The sequence below is a fragment of the Paroedura picta genome, chromosome 9 (assembly GCF_049243985.1).
Source record: "Paroedura picta isolate Pp20150507F chromosome 9, Ppicta_v3.0, whole genome shotgun sequence".
In the NCBI taxonomy this organism is placed as follows: domain Eukaryota; kingdom Metazoa; phylum Chordata; class Lepidosauria; order Squamata; family Gekkonidae; genus Paroedura; species Paroedura picta.
The window spans coordinates 34,600,781-34,621,736 of record NC_135377.1 but is presented as its reverse complement, the minus strand read 5'-3'; the positions used below and the strand labels follow the sequence as shown (position 1 = coordinate 34,621,736).

At 39.4% G+C, this 20,956-nt stretch overlaps 1 protein-coding gene across 4 annotated transcripts in view; it reads right to left on the bottom strand.

Moving 5' to 3' along the window:
* The window catches only part of ASPH (aspartate beta-hydroxylase), a 121,803-nt gene that overhangs the window by 54,442 nt on the left and 46,405 nt on the right, over nucleotides 1–20,956 (bottom strand). For 3 of the 4 annotated variants that reach the window (XM_077352312.1, XM_077352316.1, XM_077352314.1), the window contains 11 exons: nucleotides 20,547–20,714; nucleotides 19,201–19,251; nucleotides 15,975–16,031; nucleotides 11,342–11,386; nucleotides 10,315–10,362; nucleotides 9,205–9,243; nucleotides 8,100–8,156; nucleotides 7,416–7,451; nucleotides 5,779–5,808; nucleotides 4,264–4,314; nucleotides 2,248–2,292 (listed from right to left, as the gene is read on the bottom strand). In XM_077352312.1, coding sequence (XP_077208427.1) covers nucleotides 2,248–2,292; nucleotides 4,264–4,314; nucleotides 5,779–5,808; nucleotides 7,416–7,451; nucleotides 8,100–8,156; nucleotides 9,205–9,243; nucleotides 10,315–10,362; nucleotides 11,342–11,386; nucleotides 15,975–16,031; nucleotides 19,201–19,251; nucleotides 20,547–20,714 — 627 coding nt within the window. The remainder of the gene's footprint in view (nucleotides 1–2,247; nucleotides 2,293–4,263; nucleotides 4,315–5,778; nucleotides 5,809–7,415; nucleotides 7,452–8,099; nucleotides 8,157–9,204; nucleotides 9,244–10,314; nucleotides 10,363–11,341; nucleotides 11,387–15,974; nucleotides 16,032–19,200; nucleotides 19,252–20,546; nucleotides 20,715–20,956) is intronic. The other variant, XM_077352315.1, reaches the window with a different exon arrangement.

Below are 20,956 nucleotides of genomic sequence, written 5' to 3'. Positions count from 1 at the left end.
TGATTTTGAAGTCCCACCTCCAGACCTGCAGAAATATTTCCAACCCAGGGATAAGGATTTTCAGGAAAAAAGGCTTGAAACTTTTTATGTGTAACACCATCATATGTTGGCCTTGTTTAGTTATAATGTTTTAGTTGACTATTACTGGGTATACAGAGCAGTTACCAGTCATACTTTTTGAACTCTTAAGGTGGTAAATGTTTGGCTTTTCCACAGTGTCAGGGATCCCATAGTATAAGAGTTGAGCTTTTCCTTTAAACTCCAAATAGCCAGCTTTTCTAAGGAACTAAGAACTGAGAAATTTACTGTCTTCTCCAAAAGCATTCACTAAATTAACCTGCTTTCCTTGAAAGCCAGGTTCTTATACAGTCATATAAAACAGAATTTCCTTATATCCTAAAGTTACACGCTGAGACAATGCAATCTCCAGAGATCTCTGCAAATCTCAATCTAGAGGCTCAAACTTTATCTAACTCAAATGGCTGGTTGTTAAAGATTTTTGCCTCTACTACGCCATTCCACCTGGCTCTTCCAACATTCCAGTTCCATGTGTCCTGGCTGGCAGCCACTCTGCACAAACACGAAGCAGGGATGGGTGACAGACAGAAAGAGATGGGACCTTTGTCCACCCATCACATCTTCAGACTGGTTATTTTTTTTTAAATCCATACTCAGATGAACAGGGAAAGAGAGACAAAATCTGGTTTACTGGCTATGAGAACAGAGGCTAAAGTGAGGCCTGCTACCTAATGCTTAAAAAAGGGCTGAAAAACTCGGCTTATATGCAAATATATACGGTTGGTTGAAGGTTTGAGGTGTTCCTTAATCTCAGACAACCCAACCTCCCTTAAACGAACCAGACAGATTCAGAGTGGTCTGTTTTGCTTCTCCCTGCTTAAAAATGAGGGGAAGAGAAAAGGCCCTCTAAAATGGCTTCCAAGAGCAGAACCTGTCTCCCAAGACTGAGTGTGGGAGGAAGACATTTCCACCTCCCCACTCAGGTCTAGCCATAGGAGGCTTTAGTTCCTGGGTGCCCGGTGCCCAAGAGAAGAAGCTGCCTTCAGTATCTAAGTGGAGAAAGGAGCATGTCCACCTTCCCCCCTCAGATCCCAGCTGCAACAATCCTTCTCCTGCCAGATGCCTGGTATCCAAGAAAACAAGCTGCTTTCAGGATCTGACTAGAGAGAGGGACACATCCCTCTCCCCACTCTGATTTCAGCTGGCTCAAGACTTCCTTTCCCAGGTGCTGGGTACTCAGAACAAGCTGCCTTCAGGTTCTGAACGGGGAGGGGAGCATGCCCCCTCACTCAGATCCCAGCTGCAACAAGCCTTCTTCTCTCATGTGCCAGGCCCTGGGAGAAGAGGCTGCCTTCAGGATTCTATTCCTATAGAACAGAATGGGTGGCCAAGGCTGCCAGTTGGTGGCCAAGGCTGCCAGTAAGCCCTGAAGGCCACTTATTCATGTTTCCAGAGCTGCAAAAGTCAATCACCACCCCACTTCCAGAAGAAGAAGAAGAGTTGGTTCTTATATGCCGCTTTTCTCTACCCGAAGGAGGCTCAAAGCGGTTTACATTCGCCTTCTCTTTCCTCTCCCCACAACAGACACCCTGTGAGATGGATGAGGCTGAGAAAGCCCTGATATCACTACTCAGTCAGAACAGTTTTATCAGTACCCTGGCGAGCCCAAGGTCACCCAGCTGGCTGCATGTGGGGGAATGCAGAATCGAACCCGGCATACCAGATCCTAACCACTACACCAAACTACACCAGACTGAGCAGTACTCAGTGCACCAGTATGTCTGCTGAGCCAAATGACAAGGACACAGCAAACATGCCCAACACATACTGACGTACTCAGAAATCAGGTACTGAATCATGCAAGTGACTCACTGGACCTCTGGTTCATGATCCATGGCCAATGCTGTTTTGTGGATTTTTTTTGGTTCATTTTCCTGGTTGTGCCCATCCCTATTACAGTATGAAGACACCAACCAAAAATGGTATCTGTAACCCTAAACTGTCCTTGTTTTATGTTCTACTTTAACCCTGATTCAGATGGAAGAAAACCACTGCAAGAAACTGGATAAACTTTCTTTTTTAACTGTATCAAGTAAATGATATTCTTAAGGAACAACCTGTACTTAATATACCATTCCTTCTTCATTTTTAAAAAATACCAAGACTTCTTTTGCAAACAACCTGAGTCAAATTTTAATAAAAGAGTAGGGCCTCTGTAAATTGACTTACCCACTAGATCATCCTTTGAATGACCCTCAGTGTGAATAGGAATTTCTGTAATTTAAAAAGTCACCATTTAGTAAGAACTCAATTTATAGGCTTTTAAATAATGTTTTTACTTTATCTGACAACATATGACCTTTTCTTTACTCAGAAAAAAACAAGACCATGATAGGTTTCCCTTCCAAACTTGAATGGGGCAAAACATATTTAAACTCCTATATATGGGGAGAAAACTATTAATGTGATTCCAAATCAATTGGCATAGGAATTTTCTTCAAATATGACAAGGCTTCTACAAAAGAAGAAGTAATCACTGGATAATTCTTAAGTAGGATTGACACATTTGACAGTAAACAAATATATAATTGGCTCATGTCATTATGCATACTGAGGATGAATGCTAGGTTCCACATAGAAGTGTTTTATGTAGTAACTCTGACCATTTCTGCACTGGAGGTTTGTCACTAAAAAAAAAAAACCTGAGAATCATTTGCACAGAAGAGAGGATGTAACTCAGAAGCAGAGCCCATACTTTGTTTTGAAGAGGTACTGCGTTTAATCCCTGGCATTTTCAAGTCACACAATCCAAAGTAGCAGGTTGGGAAAAACCTAATTAACCTGGAGAGCTGGGTAGCGGTCAGAGTAGATAATAAGACAAAATGGACCAATGGTCATACTGAGTATTGAACACGTTTCAAATGTTCATTACTGGAACCACTGTTTCCTATCCTCTGCTCTTAATATGGAGCATTATACATATTATACATTTTAATATATGTGCTATCTGAATATAAAATATATAAAAAGTAATACTATCAGTAATTACAGTAGACCCTAATCCTTTGCAGATTCAGTTTCACTTATTTGCAGTCCACAGCCCAACAAGATAATGTACCATGCTGGTTGTTGTGTGGTAGTTACCAGATCAGGCAGCAACCTCAAACACCTGGTTGCTGCATGGCCATGACAGTTGCTAAAGTTGGACAGGTGAGGTCGCCACTTCTGTGTGAGGTAAGTGTTGGGCGAAGGGACCAGGGACTTTTCCCTGCCTCCCCATAATGGTATTACTCACATTGATCCCAGGAACAGAACTCCAGATAATGCCAAGGGTCTATTTATGCATTTTCTTAAGACAGAAAACTGAGTTCCTATTCATGGGTGGTTTTCTGCATTCATAACTCATGAGACATTACCTGCCCACTATGCTTAGGCTAGGCTGCTGAAATGAAAAGATCAGAAAATTCTGTACATCCTCAGGAAACTTGTTTATAAACAGGAGTTCTATTCAAGAATATTGTAAGGTATACCTTTTTTTCTGACGCACATGAGATATACTCTCAGCACAGAATTATATAATAGCGAAGAGTGGTGACCCTAGCTAGGCATATGTCATAGGAGGTGGTCTCCAAAAAGTCTAATATCTACATATATTGGTTGAAGCCATAATTTACAGATCCCATTCAACCACTCAGTTACACTTTATAATGAGTTTATTTAGTATAAATATTTTATATAGAGAGAGTGTATTGTCACAGTTCTGTCCACTGAGGAAGACCCATTAGGGTCAAAACGCGTTTGGTCTTATGTGCTGTTAGTTCTGTATAGTTTTTATGAAGTTTTTATTCTGTTTTTAATTGTGCACTATAATAAATAATCAACATTTTTACATTATTTTATTGTACAGCTCAACTTCTGAGTTCCTTCCTTTCTGCATTCATAACTCATGAGACATTACCTGCCCACTATGCTTAGACTAGCCTGCTGAAATGATTCTGGAAAAGATCTAAAAATTTTGTATATCCAGTGGACTGCTGCATGCATTTCAGTTTCTCAGGAAACTTGTTTATAAACGGAGTTCTATTCAAGGATATTGTAATGCACAGAAAGCAAAAAATAAAAAATAAAATAAATAAATACTTTCTATGCTTTAGTAGACCAAATTTGGTCACATCCTGTGCACATCCATTAAACTGAAATGTACAGGATTAGCTTAAGAAAATATTTTACACATCTTTTACAAACCTGTCTCATGGGGCTGACCATCCATGGGATTGTTTTCATGTTCTCCCTCATCTACAGTGAACAAAGGTTGGAGAACCGTATTACCCTATAGCTACATGTGCTTATGTTTATTTGTATTTTCAATAACTTAAACTAAACAAGCAAATGTTTAATATACATGAGAGATTATATCGGCATTTCTTTTTGCCAAAAAGAATAGAATTTCATTTAAATTACACTTTGGGTTTTAAGAGTTCAACAATAACAATTTAATTCAATATGTAGACCAATATTTATTTATTTCCATTTATCTTATTTATAGCCCTCCTTTCTCACTGAGACCTGAGGAAAACGAAATAACATAAATCAATACAAGCAACAGAATGGGGCATCCAATAAGCAATATAATAGAATTAAGATAGCAGAAATCTGAAAGCAAGCAGAAAACAGAAACAAAGCATAAATATTAACATGACATGCTGAACAATGCAGAAATTGCATAGTAGGATACCACATATAAAAGTAATTGATACATACTGCACGCAGTAGAATCACAGAGTTGGAAGGAGTTCTACAGGCCATCTAGTCCAACTCCTGGCTCAAGACAGACTAACGTGTCCCTGACAAGTGTTTGTCTAGCTGCTGCATGAAGACTGCCAGTGAGAAGTTCACCACCTCCCTAGGCAGCTGATTTCACCTAATATCCAAACAATACCTTTCTGCCTATAATTTAAACCAAATATTGGGAGTCCTATTCTCCGTTGCCAACAGGAACAGCTCCCTGTCTTTCTCTAAGGCCTATTATGTACGGCCGCTGAAACGGCGGCATGGAGAACGTGGAGGAGGAAGAAGCGAAGCAAACTGCTTACGCACGGGATGGAACACAACAGCGGCAGAACCCAGAGTATCCAATTATGCATGCGGCTACTCCGGAGCCGATTCTGGTTGTGCCCTGGTCCCGGGAAGCTCCACTTTCTTCCGCATCTCGCTAACGTGGCTTTTTTGGCGGCATACATTGACTCTGCGCCTGGTTGCTGCCTGCAGCGTGCATAATTGGTGATTTTAGCTGCCGCCATTCCACCCCGAATGCGGACCTTCAATTCCATGCATAATGGGCCTAAGTGACAGCTTTTCAAATACTTTCAAATACAGTAGTAGAATCCATGGTCCCTTTCCCTTAATTAGAGCATCTTCTTGAACCATTCCATTATGATATATATTTATTGATCTATGGTTATGTGAATGGAGAAACATAAATAAATGTTAAAGTAACATGCAAACCAATTTAGAGCATCTGAACTTAACAGAAGATATTACTAAATCCAGATGACTATTCTTGTTAAATAGATGAAATTCCTGCTAAATTGCAAATACTTAATGTTCTTTATGTATCATTTGTCAGCATTCTTCTAACACCAGTGTCACAGATTTGATTAATACCTAAAATCACTTTTTAGAGGAAATAACTATAACTTTATTAGCCTACATCTTCATTGTAGCATTGTTCATATCTTCGAACAATTCATTAATACATACCTGACTCAGTCTCTGGAACATCTACTTCACCTATGGCAAATATAACATTTAGAGCATGAAACTACATGTTTTAAAGCAGCATTCGGTCTTTAGAGAGTGTGAAAAACAGGAATACATTAAAGAGGGATTTTTCTCAGGACCAGTTTTTAAAAGATATGAGACTAAGTATTTGCCCCTCCACTTTGCACATAGCACAGGAGTAAGTCAGTTTAGAATTTGGAAGCATCTCCTCTTCTAAGTTTTCTTTGTGCTGGTGCTGGAAAGCCACCTTTCCCCCCATCTTGAAGGCTGGTGGTGGGGATGGGGATGGGGCAGTGAAAGGGGATGTCCAGTGTGCCTCCCTGAGATCTTCAATTGTAAGAAGAGGAAAGAAAGAAACAAAGAGCAAGAGACAGATCATAGCTGTGCTGGGCTGCTGAGGCTGGGTGTATGGGAAGGGGGTGTTGAAAAACGACCTTATTTTCCTGCAAGGAAGATGATTTGTTTCCTAAAAGTACTATATATACAGAAATTATCTAATTTGTATGGAAATGTAAGACACTTCCCCTCCGCTTTCCCTTGGAAAATACCTAGCCTTGCACACGATGAAATACATTTGTTGGGTTTTTGTGAATTTCCCAGTAAATCAACTGCACTCACTCCTAGAAATCAATTGCTTTTGTTTGTATTTTGAGTAAAAAATAATATCATTAGCTGGATTTCCCTATGTCATTTATAAAGTTCATATCTCTATTATCTGGCATCATATTTTATGGTATACATGGCCTGGCCTGACTAAGTGAAGTTTGTCATATCTGGCCCTTGTAACAAGCAAGTTCAACACCTCAGTTCGACGAATCTTAACACACCAGAGTTTAACAAATCTTATCGCACCCCAGGAAACATGCCAAGTATTCAAATATATTTTCATGCATTAAAGACTGATTGATTGATAGCCCGCCACTCCCAGACAAGCTGGCTTGTGGGGGTAATGCAGTACAGGGGGTAATACAGTAAAAATCCCCACAATAAAATCCGCAATAAAACAAAGTAGAAAAATTATCCCTCCCTGGAAGTTATATCACCTGCAATAAGCTCTCTAATAAAAAATTGAAGTATGCATGAATTTAACATTACTACTTTAACCACCTCAAATAAAATGAATGCCTGCACATGATTTTTTAAAAAACAAATCTCCTTGCTATTTCTTTTCCTAGCTTCTTTCCTTTCCTCAAAAGTTTCCCTCGTGTTCCTTATTTGTTGTTACCTTTATTTTCTCCTCTCCACTCCCACCCCATCTTCCGCCCTCATTCTTCCGTACTCACCCTTTGGGTTGCTATTCTGAGGAAAAAATGAATTATAAATGGGGAGATATTGGTGGACAAGTATTTACTCCATAAACTTAGTGAGTTGTTGACAGGGGTTACACTGCAGCCATCAAAAGATCACCTAGTCCAAATACTTTATCTCCAGTAGTATTAATCTATTGGAGTTGTATTTTAGTGATACAACCTATGCTTTCATAAGCTAACAATTATCTTCCTTGTGTCTTTGAGACAATTGTCAGGAGATGGGGAAAAACAGTATGATTTTCTTTATATTTCATTGCTGCTCAGAAACAGTAACAGAAAAGCAACAGAAAAGCTTTTTATACTCACGTTCATTTATTTGCTCAGCACTGTCAACTGGTTCTGCTACAGGGCATATGAGAAAGAATTATCTTAGGCTTTGAAAAAAGAGCTTAAAAGATCAACAGAATACTTACTTATCTATGCAGGCAATGTAACAGGCCACTTGACATGTGATAATTGGTTGGATCCACTTGCACATTCTGGAGGAAGTCTCTGCTGTGCAGCATATTCTGCTGGAGCTAGGAGATTCTGCTCATGAAAGACTGGTGAGCTTTCCATGAGCTGAGAAGCACTAGTGCCAGAAGAAAACACTGTGCAACAAAGGAATGCTCCATAACAGACAAAGGGCAACAATGCTTAGGATCCAAACCAATAGTCCTACATTGAACGTATGGCTGTTTAGAAAACAGCATGAAATCTGTGTGGATCACACTATGCAATAGCTGCACATACATCTTTCTCTTTGCATATCTGCATGGGGTGTAATGACTGTTGTCTCCCAGAACCCATACAATCATCACCTGCAATAATGTAGAAATTTTATGCTGTGTTTAAAGCTGTGCTTTCCATGCTGGTGTCTTTACATGTTGAAATGGACTTGAGATACTATAATAGTAGTTGCCAAGTAGAGGGCATATGTATTGATTCCAGAAATAAGCTTGAATGTTGCCGCACAATTCACTCCAATTGAAATAAGTATTATATTTTTACCTTGTAAGTTTTCTTCTTTTACGGCTTCATAATAATGTTCAGTTACAGGTTCTCCATCTGAAAGGAGAACAGTATTATAATCTCAAGTTATTTAAAAAAAACAAGTAGAGTGGATTTCACAGTTGTGCATGGAGCCAGTAAGGAAAAAGAAGCTGAATTTGGGACACAGCAAAGCTCTTGCTAACATGCATTTGGAACAGTAATGGAAACCCCGTCCCATCCTACATCTGCAGGTTCAAATGGGAAAGGAACCAGAATACTACAAGTGTCATTGCAGACTCCCTAACCACAGAGTTGGGAAGAAGAAAAGTTTTCCTACTCCAAGAATTCTAACACTACTCATAAAAGGCCTCCCTAAGTAAGCCCAAACTCCCCCACTCCTACATTACCTCCCCTGCCTCCCTACCTTGCAGAAGCAACTGTGGGCCCTACACAGACATGCGGATTGGCATCAATTAGCTAGCCAACCAATAAATAAGACAGCTGCCTCTCCCTGCCTGTTTCCTGAACATCTCCCTATTTGTCTAACAGGGTGATGTTTCATTATAAAGTTTTCAGACTACCTGAGTACTATATTTTACAGGTCTTTGTATTATCCAAAGTATCCCAGGCATGGGGAAAGTGAAAAGGAAGGGGAAAGCAGTGAGAGGCCCTTCCAGGTCTGAACTCTACAGGGAGAAGGGAGGGAATCTAGTGCTACGTTTTTACTTGAATTTGCTTCCTCCCAATCTGCAATTTTCCTTTTTAAAATGCAATTATTTCTTTGTACACATTTACAAGTACCAAGGTCCTCAAAGTGCATAATTACTACAGATGTAAATATATCAATGCCTAACCTTAACTGGAAGCAAGCCAAAAATATTCTTTATTTACTGTGATTGCAAATTCTTTTGGGTCTGCATAGAACTAGCTTCACCCACTGGATGCAGAGAAACCGAACATAAGAGACATAATGGTAACCACTCATTTTTGTAGCTTTTGCTTTGGATGATCTATGCATAAGAAATGTTGCAGCAGATTTATGTGGGCAAAAGGAACAGTACAACCATTAACACAGAGTCAATATTTTACACTCTTCTGTATCTATGGGTGAAGGTTGATTTACCTGTATCCTGAGTTTCAACATAATCTTCATTTTCCATTTCTAAAAAAACAGTGAATTTACTATTAAAAGCTCGAAAGTGTCACAGCAGCTATGAAGTGATAAAAGAAAAAGGAACCAAGTAATAACTTTTGTTTACTTCAGATTAAGAAGCAGCAATAAATGTTTGAGATGGCAGTAACTGCTCTGGCCCTATCCAAAGAGCAGCGGCAATTCATTAGTTAAAGTTGGCACACGGAATTTATTGGATTTAATCATGGTGATTTAAAAACCTAGGCGACAGATTAAGAGGATGGAGTTCCAACGAAGTTGTTAATTTTTCTTCAAACTGGAGCAGGAGGGGCACGTGTGCATTCATTTATGGATGCCATAGTCGTAGCCTTTGGTTCAGCTGCCAGAGGAGAATCACAGAGCTGGAAGGGGCCATACAAGCCATCTAGTCCAACCCCTTGCTCAGTGCAGGATCAGACTAAAGCATTCCCAATGACTGCAAAAACAGTTCTAGCAACTGTTCTAAGGGAGAAGTCTGAGAAAAATAAACTTAAATCCCTTGGCTTTCCCCTTTCTAGGATTAGGAAATACATTATCATGAAGTACATAATTCCTATGTGGCTGCAATATCAAACACCATCTGGATCTTTTCAACCACAATGGGGGGGGGGGAGGACTAGCGGGTTTTAAAAGTCCCGCCCAAAGTATATACCCATACTTCAGACTGGTGGAATTTCACTTGGGACATACAGCTACCACACAATGCAGTGTGTGATCTACAAAATTATTTTATATACTTAATTATTCACTTTAATCCAAAGAGCCAGTATGGCATAGTGGTTAAGAGTTTTGGACTACTATCTGGAAGACCCAGGTTCAAATCCTTTCTTTTGCCCTGAAAGCGCCCAGGGGGGAAATGAGGCCTCACATTTTCTCAGCCTAAACTTCCTCACAGAGTTGTTTTTACAGATAAAATGGCTCCCTTTGGAAAGAAAGACAGGGTATAAATGAATAAAATAAGTAAATGAGAATGTTATGCAAAATGAGTTCAGTACAACTAATTTATGAACAATCACAGGCACAGTCACTTAATAGATCTTTCATAAAGCCATAAGAATTTACCATGTTCATCCACATAATCTTGCTGTTCTTCATGTTCTGAAAAAGTGTCTGTAAATAAACAAAATGTTCACAGTCTAATCCATAAAACTGCACATCTGCTACTATACTATTGTCATGGAATCAGCATCCTATTTGCTGTTCAGATCACAGATATTTCCGGACAATCCTGTTAGGTAGTTATCAGTTGGCTACAGCAATGCCCAGTTAAGAATGCCACAGAGCTCAAGAAGCACTGGAATCCCTGCACCTTAACAATCAAGTTGTGCTTTTGTGTAACACTAGTGGATATAAGCTTGCATTAGCAAATCTTGTCATGAGTGAAGGGATGTGGACTGAAGACATGATACAGGATCCGAATGCAATAAATAGGACAGTAATATTCATTAGTCTCCACTGCAGTCTGATGAGATTGTTGGTTCATGACACAGCCTGTTGCTTTTACACACTAGCCAGGCAGCATGCAGCACTATCTGCCAACCTACTCCCTTCACTAACAATGATAAGGACAAGTAGCTTCCACCAGCGCATGCTAAGTTCTCTCCCAACCCCAGGTACTTCTACACATATTTAAGAGCACTTTCATTGAATCACTGCATGAAAGAACTGCAGTGATTCAGTAGGGAGGTGCTTAGTCCCTATGAATGAAGAAATATGCCCCCCTCCCCATCACCTTTTAAATAAAAATAATCTCCAGAGAGTCAGCTGTAGATGCCTGGTGATATACATCTATATCTCACTCTCTCACATTCTGACCCTCCCTTCCACTAAAAAAAAAAGAATTATGTTGTTTTGTTTGTAGCCCCTCTCCCCAAACAGAAGGCCCTCGTAACAGGACCATACCATTGCTAGAGAAGCCCCTTGGTTTGATTATGTCCAGCCCTGGATGACTGAAATATATTCATTTGGATCCTTTAACACAAACATATGCTAGCGCAAGATGAAAAGTAGAATACAGGTTGGACTTTAAATTATTCAGAATTCAGATTAGAAGAATACAATATAAAACCAGAATATTTTAGTTCATTACCTGTTTCATGCAGAAGAGCATCTTCTAGATTTAGTTCACGAGCATCTGTAAAAGACAAATCAACATAGTGTACTGTTTTATTCAAATTACCATTGACACAATGGGGGAGGGTCAAAACTACACAAATTTATCCTCCAACACGTAGGTGTCAATGGAATCCAGCTTTGTAATTCTATTTCTATTACATCATTTTTGGAGCCCTTTGCTGTCTAATTTAATTGTTTTTCATATTTCATAATCTACTTTGAGTATAAGTGAGAAAGTCATCAACAACCACAACCTAGAGATTAATAATAACAATCCACAGCATGCTCCTACTAGACAGTCAGCATGGGTGATCTTGGGCCAGTCACAGTTTTCTCAGAGTTCTCTCAGCCCCACCTACCTCACAGAGAGTCTGTTGTGGGGAGAGGAAGGGTAGGTGATTGTAATTTGTTTTGGAACTCCTTTGGGCAGTAAAAAGTGGGGCACAAAAAACCCAGCTCAAAAACCCAGCCACTATCTCTCCCTCTCCCAATATTAAACTGTTTGCCATTCTAGGGTTAAATATCACACCAGTTGGGAAGTATTCTCTATACAAAATATAGCTTATTTGAAAGGTTGTCACTTCGAGGAGGGCAGGGAGCAGTTCCTGTTGGCAGTAGAGGATAGGAACCAGCAGTAATGGCTTTAAACTATGTGTAGAATGGTACCAGCTAGATATCAGCAGGGAAATGTTCAGAGTCAGAGTAGTTCAGCAGTGGAATGGGCTGCCTAAAGATGTGGTGTGCTCCCCCTCACTGGCAGTCTTGAAACAGTGGCTGGACAGATAATTTTCATGGATACTTTAGGTTGATCCTGCATTGAGCAAGGAGTTGAACTAGATGGCCTGTAAGGTTTCTTCCAACTCTATGATTCTATGATCCTCTCATAAGAACAAAGGCAGGATTTTCAGAAGTGCAGTCAGTTTTATGTGTAGGACTAGCCAGACAGTCACAGATCAGGAGGCTCCACATGTGTGGATGTGAAAGTGGTGCCCGGAGGAAGAATTTGGATTTGTTAGGCACTGAAGAACTTTCTGGAACAAGCTGAACCTGTACAAAAGAGATGGGTTTCACTTGAACCAAAAGGGAACCAAACTGCTGGCAACCAATATCAAGAAAGGTGGCAAAGCAACTATTAAACTAATCCCAGGGGAAAGCAGACAGGAGCTGGGGAGCTTCCAATTCAGGACAAGTTAATACTCAGGTTAATACTGACTGGAACATAATAGAAATAGGGAGTAAGGGTAGGATGGTGACTGATGACCATGTGTGGCATACAGATGGCTTTTTCTGTGGGTGTGTCCATCTATCATGGCAGCCATTTTGTGGGTGTGCCACCATCCTGTGTCAGAACTCTAAAGGTTAGGGACTCCTGGAATAAAAATACTGAGCCTTTGAAACTTCTGGAATAGCTTTTGGCAAGACACAATATTTCAATAAAAAACTTAATGTTTTAAGTATCAGTTTTAAATATCAAAAATCCTACATAACCAATTCTTTTAAAATTCTGTGCAGACCATCTTATGTGCCACGTGGGAAAGGGTAGCATAATAAATGTGATACATAAACTACTAATAATAACATACCAAGGCATACATTGTTTTTATGGTATAAAGCTTATTTGGTTTATCCACACTACAGTAAATACATGAAAATTACTTTGCAGAATGAAAACTAAAACTAAACTACCTGACTCACTAAATCAATAGCTTAGGAGAAATCTGAAACTTAGCCTCTCTGGCCCCATTACAACCTTCTAGTCATTGTAACTTACTAAAGTACGGTGGGCTGTTGCTAGATTTGACACATAATGAAAAATTAATGAGTAATAAAAATCAGCCTTTGCTTGTCACCTGTTACTTAATCTAAGCACATGCTAAGACCACCTGAGATTTAGAAGCCATTTCCTTTTCTCATTAACTCTAATGAAAAACTAAACTTCTTTTTTAAAAAGATTAGGTATACCAAGCATTTTCAAAAACTATGTATGGGATAACACAAGTTTCCTACATGCACAAATTCACTCAAGTATACTGTATCATCATTATTAACCTAACTAAAGACATTCTGGATACAAAAAATGCTTTTATGCAGAATCACAACATTAAAACACAAAAGTGGTTTCTATATACACCTAAAACATTGCTGCTGTTGTGCTTCTGTTAAGAGCTATAGAAGTGATTCTGTTATTCAAGCAATGAAGCCACAAAGTCTGTCAAAACTGTGGCTATTACAAAACTGTGTCTCACTTTGCTGAATTTGTGAAACTTCTAGCATCAGCTGACACAGATCAATGTTTCTCACCAACTTCCAACAGGAGCCGTGCTGAGAGGTATTACACATCATGTTTAATGGCGAATGTGATTGATGCTACCAGGTCCAATAGCAAGCAGCCTAATGTGATTATAATGCAGAAATAATGTATTTTGGAATGGTGATACATCATTAGCATCTAAATTAGACTATTCAGAGAAAAGGTAAAAGTGTCTATATACCCAAAGACTTCCTAGGAACACAGAAAAATGTAAGATTGTAAACTAACAAAAACAAAAAAAATTAAAACCCAACCTGAGTCAGTATTTTCATCTAGTATTTTCCAGAGCATGAGATACTGAGAGTCAGTTAAAGTAAAGAGGTGGCAAATTGGCCTATTTAAACTTGAGCATTTACAGAATCTATGAAGATTGGGGGGGGGGGAGAGTTGTTCCTCATTTTCAGGATTCCTCACTGATATGTGATATCTCTGTCTGAGACTTAAACTTAACTGTTCTTTAGTTAAGGGAAAACGTAATTGCTTTGTCTACATTCTTCCTCTGAAGAGAATATCTTTGTATGAGAAAAGTCTTGCATTTGATATATAAAAACAAACTTTAGGGATAAGTAACTGAAGGCCAGGGGATCAAATCCAGCTTGCAAAGACATTTCACCAGGCCCCATCCCAAGATGAAACAGAGGAAAAAGGATCTTTATTCCACTTCACAAGAGGATTTGGCAGACCTTTCCTCTTATTGTCTAACACAGCTGTTTATTCCCTTCAAAAGCCAATCAAGGGAAATGTTACTGAACAGCTCATATATCAAGGAAGTGCTCTGTCAAAACCTTGCTTGTTGTTCATACTTGAGAAAAGGAGTTAGCCTTTTGTTGATGACTCAGTTTGTAAGGTACAGCATGTGTCGCTGGTCTTCAGGCACAAAGCCTGACAAAACTGAAATGAAAACAAGGGGTTGGATCCATGCTTGGCATCACTTGAGCAAACAAGACAAAAGCTGCAATAACAAACAGCAATGCCAGTTTTAACCAGGGCCAGATTTACCAATAAGCAAGGTAGACTGAAGCCTAGGGCCTCAATATCCAGGGGGCCTCCAGCCAAGGTGTATAACATTTTTGACACTGTCATAGGCCTTACTTACACATGCTATGACCATAACACACTGCTCTAAATTTTCCTTGCACTCCATTTCAGAATAATACTGTCTTAAGATGAGAACTCAACACTAGTGCAACATTTAGCTGAGAGTGTCTTGTGTATTATCACTCAACAAAGCCAGGTTTATTGCTTTGTTTGAAAAGTCATTCCAAACCTTGCATTTTCTGTTACAGCTTTCACTTCTGAAGGATAGAAGCAGCAAAAAACCATGGGAAAAACAAATGTGAAAGATTTATTCCATGTGCTGGTCACTCTTTAAATTTGGTGGGCTGTTTTGCTGTTGATGCTGCCTTGATGCAGTGAACTGTTTTGGCATTATCAATGAAATTTATACTTTATTTTCATCCTCCACAAAGAAATGGGGGAGACAGATTATTTTTGCAGTCTTAGTCAAAAGTTCCTAAATAGCTGTCAAACACTAGGTAGGAGGCACATGGATGAACCACATTTTGGAAAGGTACAGGGAGATACCAGGCTTCAAGCTAACAATCTTTTGCAGAAAATGGAAGAATTGGAATCTGTGTTTATGCTGCATTTTTGGACCCGGGTGCTAGGTCATTTTCACAAGGTCAGCAAAGCAGTTCAGAAATCAGAACTTTTATTGAGTACTTGTGCATGTTTGTGCAGTTCACTTCATCTTTACTCAGTTTTTTTTAAACAGTCTTGATTCTTCCATCTTTAGTTGTGAGAGCAAGTGTGGGATTAGGGAGGGCCTCACAGTGGTATAGCCTAAGGCCACTCTATCTAAATCTGGCATTGTTTTAACAGAAGAACAATGTGCATATGGAGCAATGAAAGGCACAGACTGTATTATTTTATATAATTTCCCCTTGAAATAATATCAGAAAAACATTTCTTATGGTCTGTTTGCACACATAAGAAGGTTAGTGGGGGATACCATCACTTCCACTTAGAGCAAGCAGACAGCAAGGATTAACTTTAGCACTTTCACTAATACTGCTGAATGTGCAGAGATCTTCCAAGGAATGCAACCCAGTGTACATACTGTGTATTTGTTAGAAATAATGTAATGGGAATGTACTACTAGAACAAAGGTAAATGATATATTTTCCTTAATAGTTCTGTACAGGGACACTTACTGCACATCACAGCCTGCTTAAACAAAAAAAAAACAAGATACATTCTCTACACAATATAAATTATTTCTAACTGACAGACATACCTGCTTCTACTGGTTCATATGTATTTTCTTCTACATCTGTGTCATATTCATGCATATCTGTAAATTAAGGAGTTGTTTATATTAAGCCACAAGAAGCCATTATCTCCATCACCATTATGAAGGCAGGAATGGTTACATTGATTTGACTTACACCAGTGCCAACATGCCCACAGAAACAATTTTATTTGAAACTATAATAGTCTCACAACAGGAGTACCATCCTAATAACTGAAGCTATGAAAAGAACATAACATTTATTTTAATATATCTGAACTGACTTACTAAGACCGATAATGAAGATTAATGCATATCTATTTTGCTATAAATACATACAGATCCTATCAACCTCAAGTGTTTTGAAGTACAATGTGTTTTGTTTAGGCCAGTGACCTTCAAAGATGTCACAACAGCATGCCATTTATAACACCAGACTCCAACATGAGGCCAAATTTTAATGTTTTACTTGGTATGCTCTTTCTTCTACTATGCAACTGTTTGGACTGTAGGGCCTACAAGCTAATTTTCAGCACTTCTTCTGATTCTTTATCCCCCAAGAGTTCTCAGATTACTGAAAATATTCTAGTTACATCTCTTCACTAAGGCCCCCAACACAAAGCTGAAATGATAGTTTATATTTTGGTTCATAACAGTATATGTTGTTTACTTGGATTTTAGTAAAGCTTTTGATAAGGTTCCCCATGATGTTCTGATGGATAAATTGAAGAATTGCAATCTGGATTTTCAGATAGTTAGGTGGACAGGGAATTGGTTAGAGAACTGCACTCAAAGAGTTGTTGTCAATGGTGTTTCATCAGACTGGAGGGAGGTGAGTAGCGGGGTACCTCAGGGCTCGGTGCTTGTTCCGGTACTTTTTAACATATTTATTAATGAACTAGATGAGGGCGTGGAAGGACTACTCATCAATTTTGCAGATGACACCAAATTGGGAGGACTGGGAAATACTCCAGAAGATACAGACAGAGTTCAATGAGATCTGAACACAATGGGAAAATGGGCAAATGAGAACAAGATGCAATTTAATAAAGATAAGTGTAAAGTTCTGCATCTGGGTCAGAAAAATGAAAAGCATGCCTACTGGATGGGGGATACGCTTCTAGGTAGCACTGTGTGTGAAGATGATCTGGGGCCAAGGGACCAAGCCCTATGAAGATAGGCTGAGGGACTTGGGAATGTTCAGCCTGGAGAAAAGGAGGTTGAGAGGGGACATGATAGCCCTCTTTAAGTATTTGAAAGGTTGTCATTTGGAGGAAGGCAGGATGCTGTTCCCATTGACTGCAGAGGAAAGGACACGCAGTAATGGGTTTAAACTACAAGTACAACGATATAGGCTAGATATCAGGAAAAAAAATTCACAGAGTAGTTCAGCAGTGGAATAGGCTGCCTAAGGAGGTGGTGAGCTCCCCCTCACTGGCAGTCTTCAATCAAATGTTGGATACACACTTTTCTTGGATGCTTTAGGATGCTTTGGGCTGATCCTGCGTTGAGCAGGGGGTTGGACTAGATGGCCTGTATGGCCCCTTCCAATGATTCTGTGATTCTATGATTCTACATAGGTTCCACCCCTGTCAGAATCTAATGTTGCAAATTTGACAGAGCTGCTTGGCCTCTCTTAGAGCAGTGGTCTCCAACCTTTTTATCACCGGGGACTGGTCAACGCTTGACAATTTTACTGAGGCCCGGGGGGGGAGGGGGGTAAGTCTTTTGCCGAGGAGCCGCTGCAGCCTGGTACCGACTGATCCACGGACTGGTAACAGTCTCCAGACCGGGGGTTGGGGACCACTGTCTTAGAGGACTGCTGTTTTCATTTATTTATTTAATTATTTATAGGCCACCTTCACTTAGACTGAAGGTGAGCTACATAGAATCAGCTTGTCAGAATCGAAAAAACACCTTATTGGTATTTTGGGGGTATTAATCCAATCAGATCCCCCCCCTTTTTTTACAGCTACTGAAAAGCTCTTAGGGCTATTTTTCCCCTTTATGTTTCTCCCTACTGTCTTTTACCTCTAAGCTAGCCTTTGTCAACTTTTTTGTTGAGAAACTCCTGAAACTTACTTCAGGCTTCAAGAAACCCCAAAAGTGATGTGATCATGCAGAATATGTTTAGGAAGCTGATCTGTGTACACATCCACATAGGTCCCCTTCCCTTTCTACACTCTCCAGGCCCATCATTGGCTATTTTGGGAGGGGAGGGTGAGCTGACATGATCATATATGATCTTATCACCCAATACATATTTAACAAAATTAGAAAATATATTTAAAATAATTAACTCCCATTAATTCGAAAAATCCTTCCAGGGCTTCATGAAACCCTGGTTGAGAAAGCCTGCTCTAAGCTACCAAAAAAAAAAAACCCCTCTTCTCTCTCTTTTTTGTCAACTCAAAACCTTACAACTGTGCTGAGTTGTGGAGAGGATGCCTTCTCTGAGTCCCAGGTTTACAGACTTCAAGCAATTTGGTAATTGGTAGTGGGAACAGTAGATTCTCCAATCCACAAGCAAAAGACCTCAGGGGCCAGCTTCTCCTTAATCCTATCCCCTTCTTCTCAAACAGCAGGCTCTGCAGAGATGCAGAATAATTTTTTTCTAGCTAAGCTGGCTCATAAAGGACTGCTAGTAAGCATTCCATGGGCCAATCCAGCACCAACATCCTATGTTGATGACAAGCAGGACTCTGAGATTCTGCCTGATGTTCTGTCCTTTTTTTCTCATCCAAAGTTAAAGATTGGGCCATGACTATTCAGAGAGTCCATACAGGTCATTCCAGAAGGCTCTTTCTTTGCTAAGATCAACTGACTTCTTTTGAGTCCCTGCAGCAGACAGCCCTGCAGGAAGCCCAGCTTCAACTTGGTCCTACCCAGAGAGAGCAAAGGATCATCAAAGGATGCCATCAATTGGAAAAGGGATTTCGTGCTTCTTAGAACTGACAAAGTAATGGCTTTATCTATAAAGGCTTCACTAGCCACTTCAAAGCAAAGCCCTCTGTCCTTTGGTTTAAAGCTTCATTATTTGTCAACTAGAGACAAAAGTATGCTTCAGTTCAAATGCCAGATTGAATTCCATGAGGTTTTCACCCAGAGCCATGGTCTCAAAGTCACAGCCCACAGATCCCTGCCTGTAGGGATGATAGGGAGAGTACCCAAACATCTCAGAGTGTTCTTCAAGCGAAAACTTACATATTCAACGCATTATAGAAAGACATACCATAAGGTTCATCTAGTTCTGGTTCTTGTACTTCATGGTCACTGGTAGGTTCTAAGTAGGAAAAAAAGTTTTTGAATACATTTAAAAAATGCTAAATGAAAACACCAAGAAGTTTAAGACAAGCAACAGACCTGCTTACCAGGTGACAGACATAACATACTCTTAAGACATGTGAGGGCCCAGGGAAAAAAAGGAAGAAATGGGGTGGGTTTTTCCTACAAGGCCTTTTGGAAAGATTAGAAAATTTCTGGGGAATGGTAAAAAGAAACTGCCCTAATGGACTTGGCCCCAAACTAGGGAATTGTCTGCCTCTACCCAGGGGGCTTGATGGATAGGCCATGGATGTAAAAATCAAAAGGGGAGAGTTGGAATCTGAGCTGTCTTCTCAGCTCCTGCCCTTCTTTCCATTCTACATGAGGCAGAGCCACCCTAGTAGTAAAGGTGGGGAAGAGAACAAAAGGAAGGCAAAGGATGTGCTATCTGTAACTGTTTTTTTTTAACTATTGGGTACACATAATTTTTCTTATAGAAAATGAAGATATTTATAGTTTTTAAACCTTAAACTGGGAAGCAGCTCATGGGATTGATGTGCCTTTCCTATTTCCTCTCCTCTCACATACAATTATTTCTAGTTTTTGTCTATCCTGACCAGTTATATATGATCATCATAGATATTATGCTAAGCTCTCCTAGCTAAAACCAGATTTCCAAAGCACATTTAGGAACATATAGAAGTGTGGGAGGAAGGAGCAGGAATAAAGGAGATGTATGATGCCTCTATCCTTACCTAATAATTAAAAACTCTAGCTCTGATTGCATTGAAACTGGGCCTTGGTGCAATCTCTTAAAACAGGCTGCTATGATGTGATAAATATGACTGAGTCTTTGGTCTTTTAAAAATGCTTCACGGTTGAATGACGACATATAGATTAATAATGATTAAGAAACTAGCACCTATGCAGATAACTTACTCTGAAGGTATACATATGGAACTGGTACTTTGTGAAAACCAAATCATTTGTGCATGGGGTTCTGTGAACTAATCCAAACACATATCAATATTCCAAGCACTAACATGCAAACTGAAACTTAGCCACTGCAAAAGTTACTACTACTTATAGCTATAAACATACATATCACTCCAAAGAGGGCAATTACAAACATTTAAAGTACACATTATTTCATTGTATGTATTACTTATTCATCTAAAATCTGCACACAGCATGGCAAAGTTTCTAGGAAATGCAGAATACACAAAACTTTAAAAAGTTCACAATTTCTCTAATGCAGATGAGAAAACAATGCCAGATGTTGCACATATGCATGTGAACGATACTTTCAGATACCTTCTTGGAAGGATTCTGGAGCTGCTAGTATGTCTGGCATTTTATCTTCCAATTCTCCATCATAGTCTTCCTCTACCACAGGAACTTCAACAGTATCTTCTGGTGTTTCGGTATTCTCCTCCTGCTGAAATGGTATTCCTTCATGTTCATGTTCTTCATCTGTTTCTCCTTTTTAACAAAAACATTGAAAATATGTAAGCAGCATCTGAACAGAAAGCTAAACATCTTAACCACTTGTCTCAGTTATCTCTATTAAAAACAAACATAATTGCAATCCAGCCTTTTGATGGCAGAGGGAGAAAAGTAAAGCATGCGCTTACATCTTCCGTGGGAAAGGTGCTTAACATCAACTATGGTGTTTATAATGTAAATATAATGAGATATTTACATCTATTGGTATTATTGGCTAA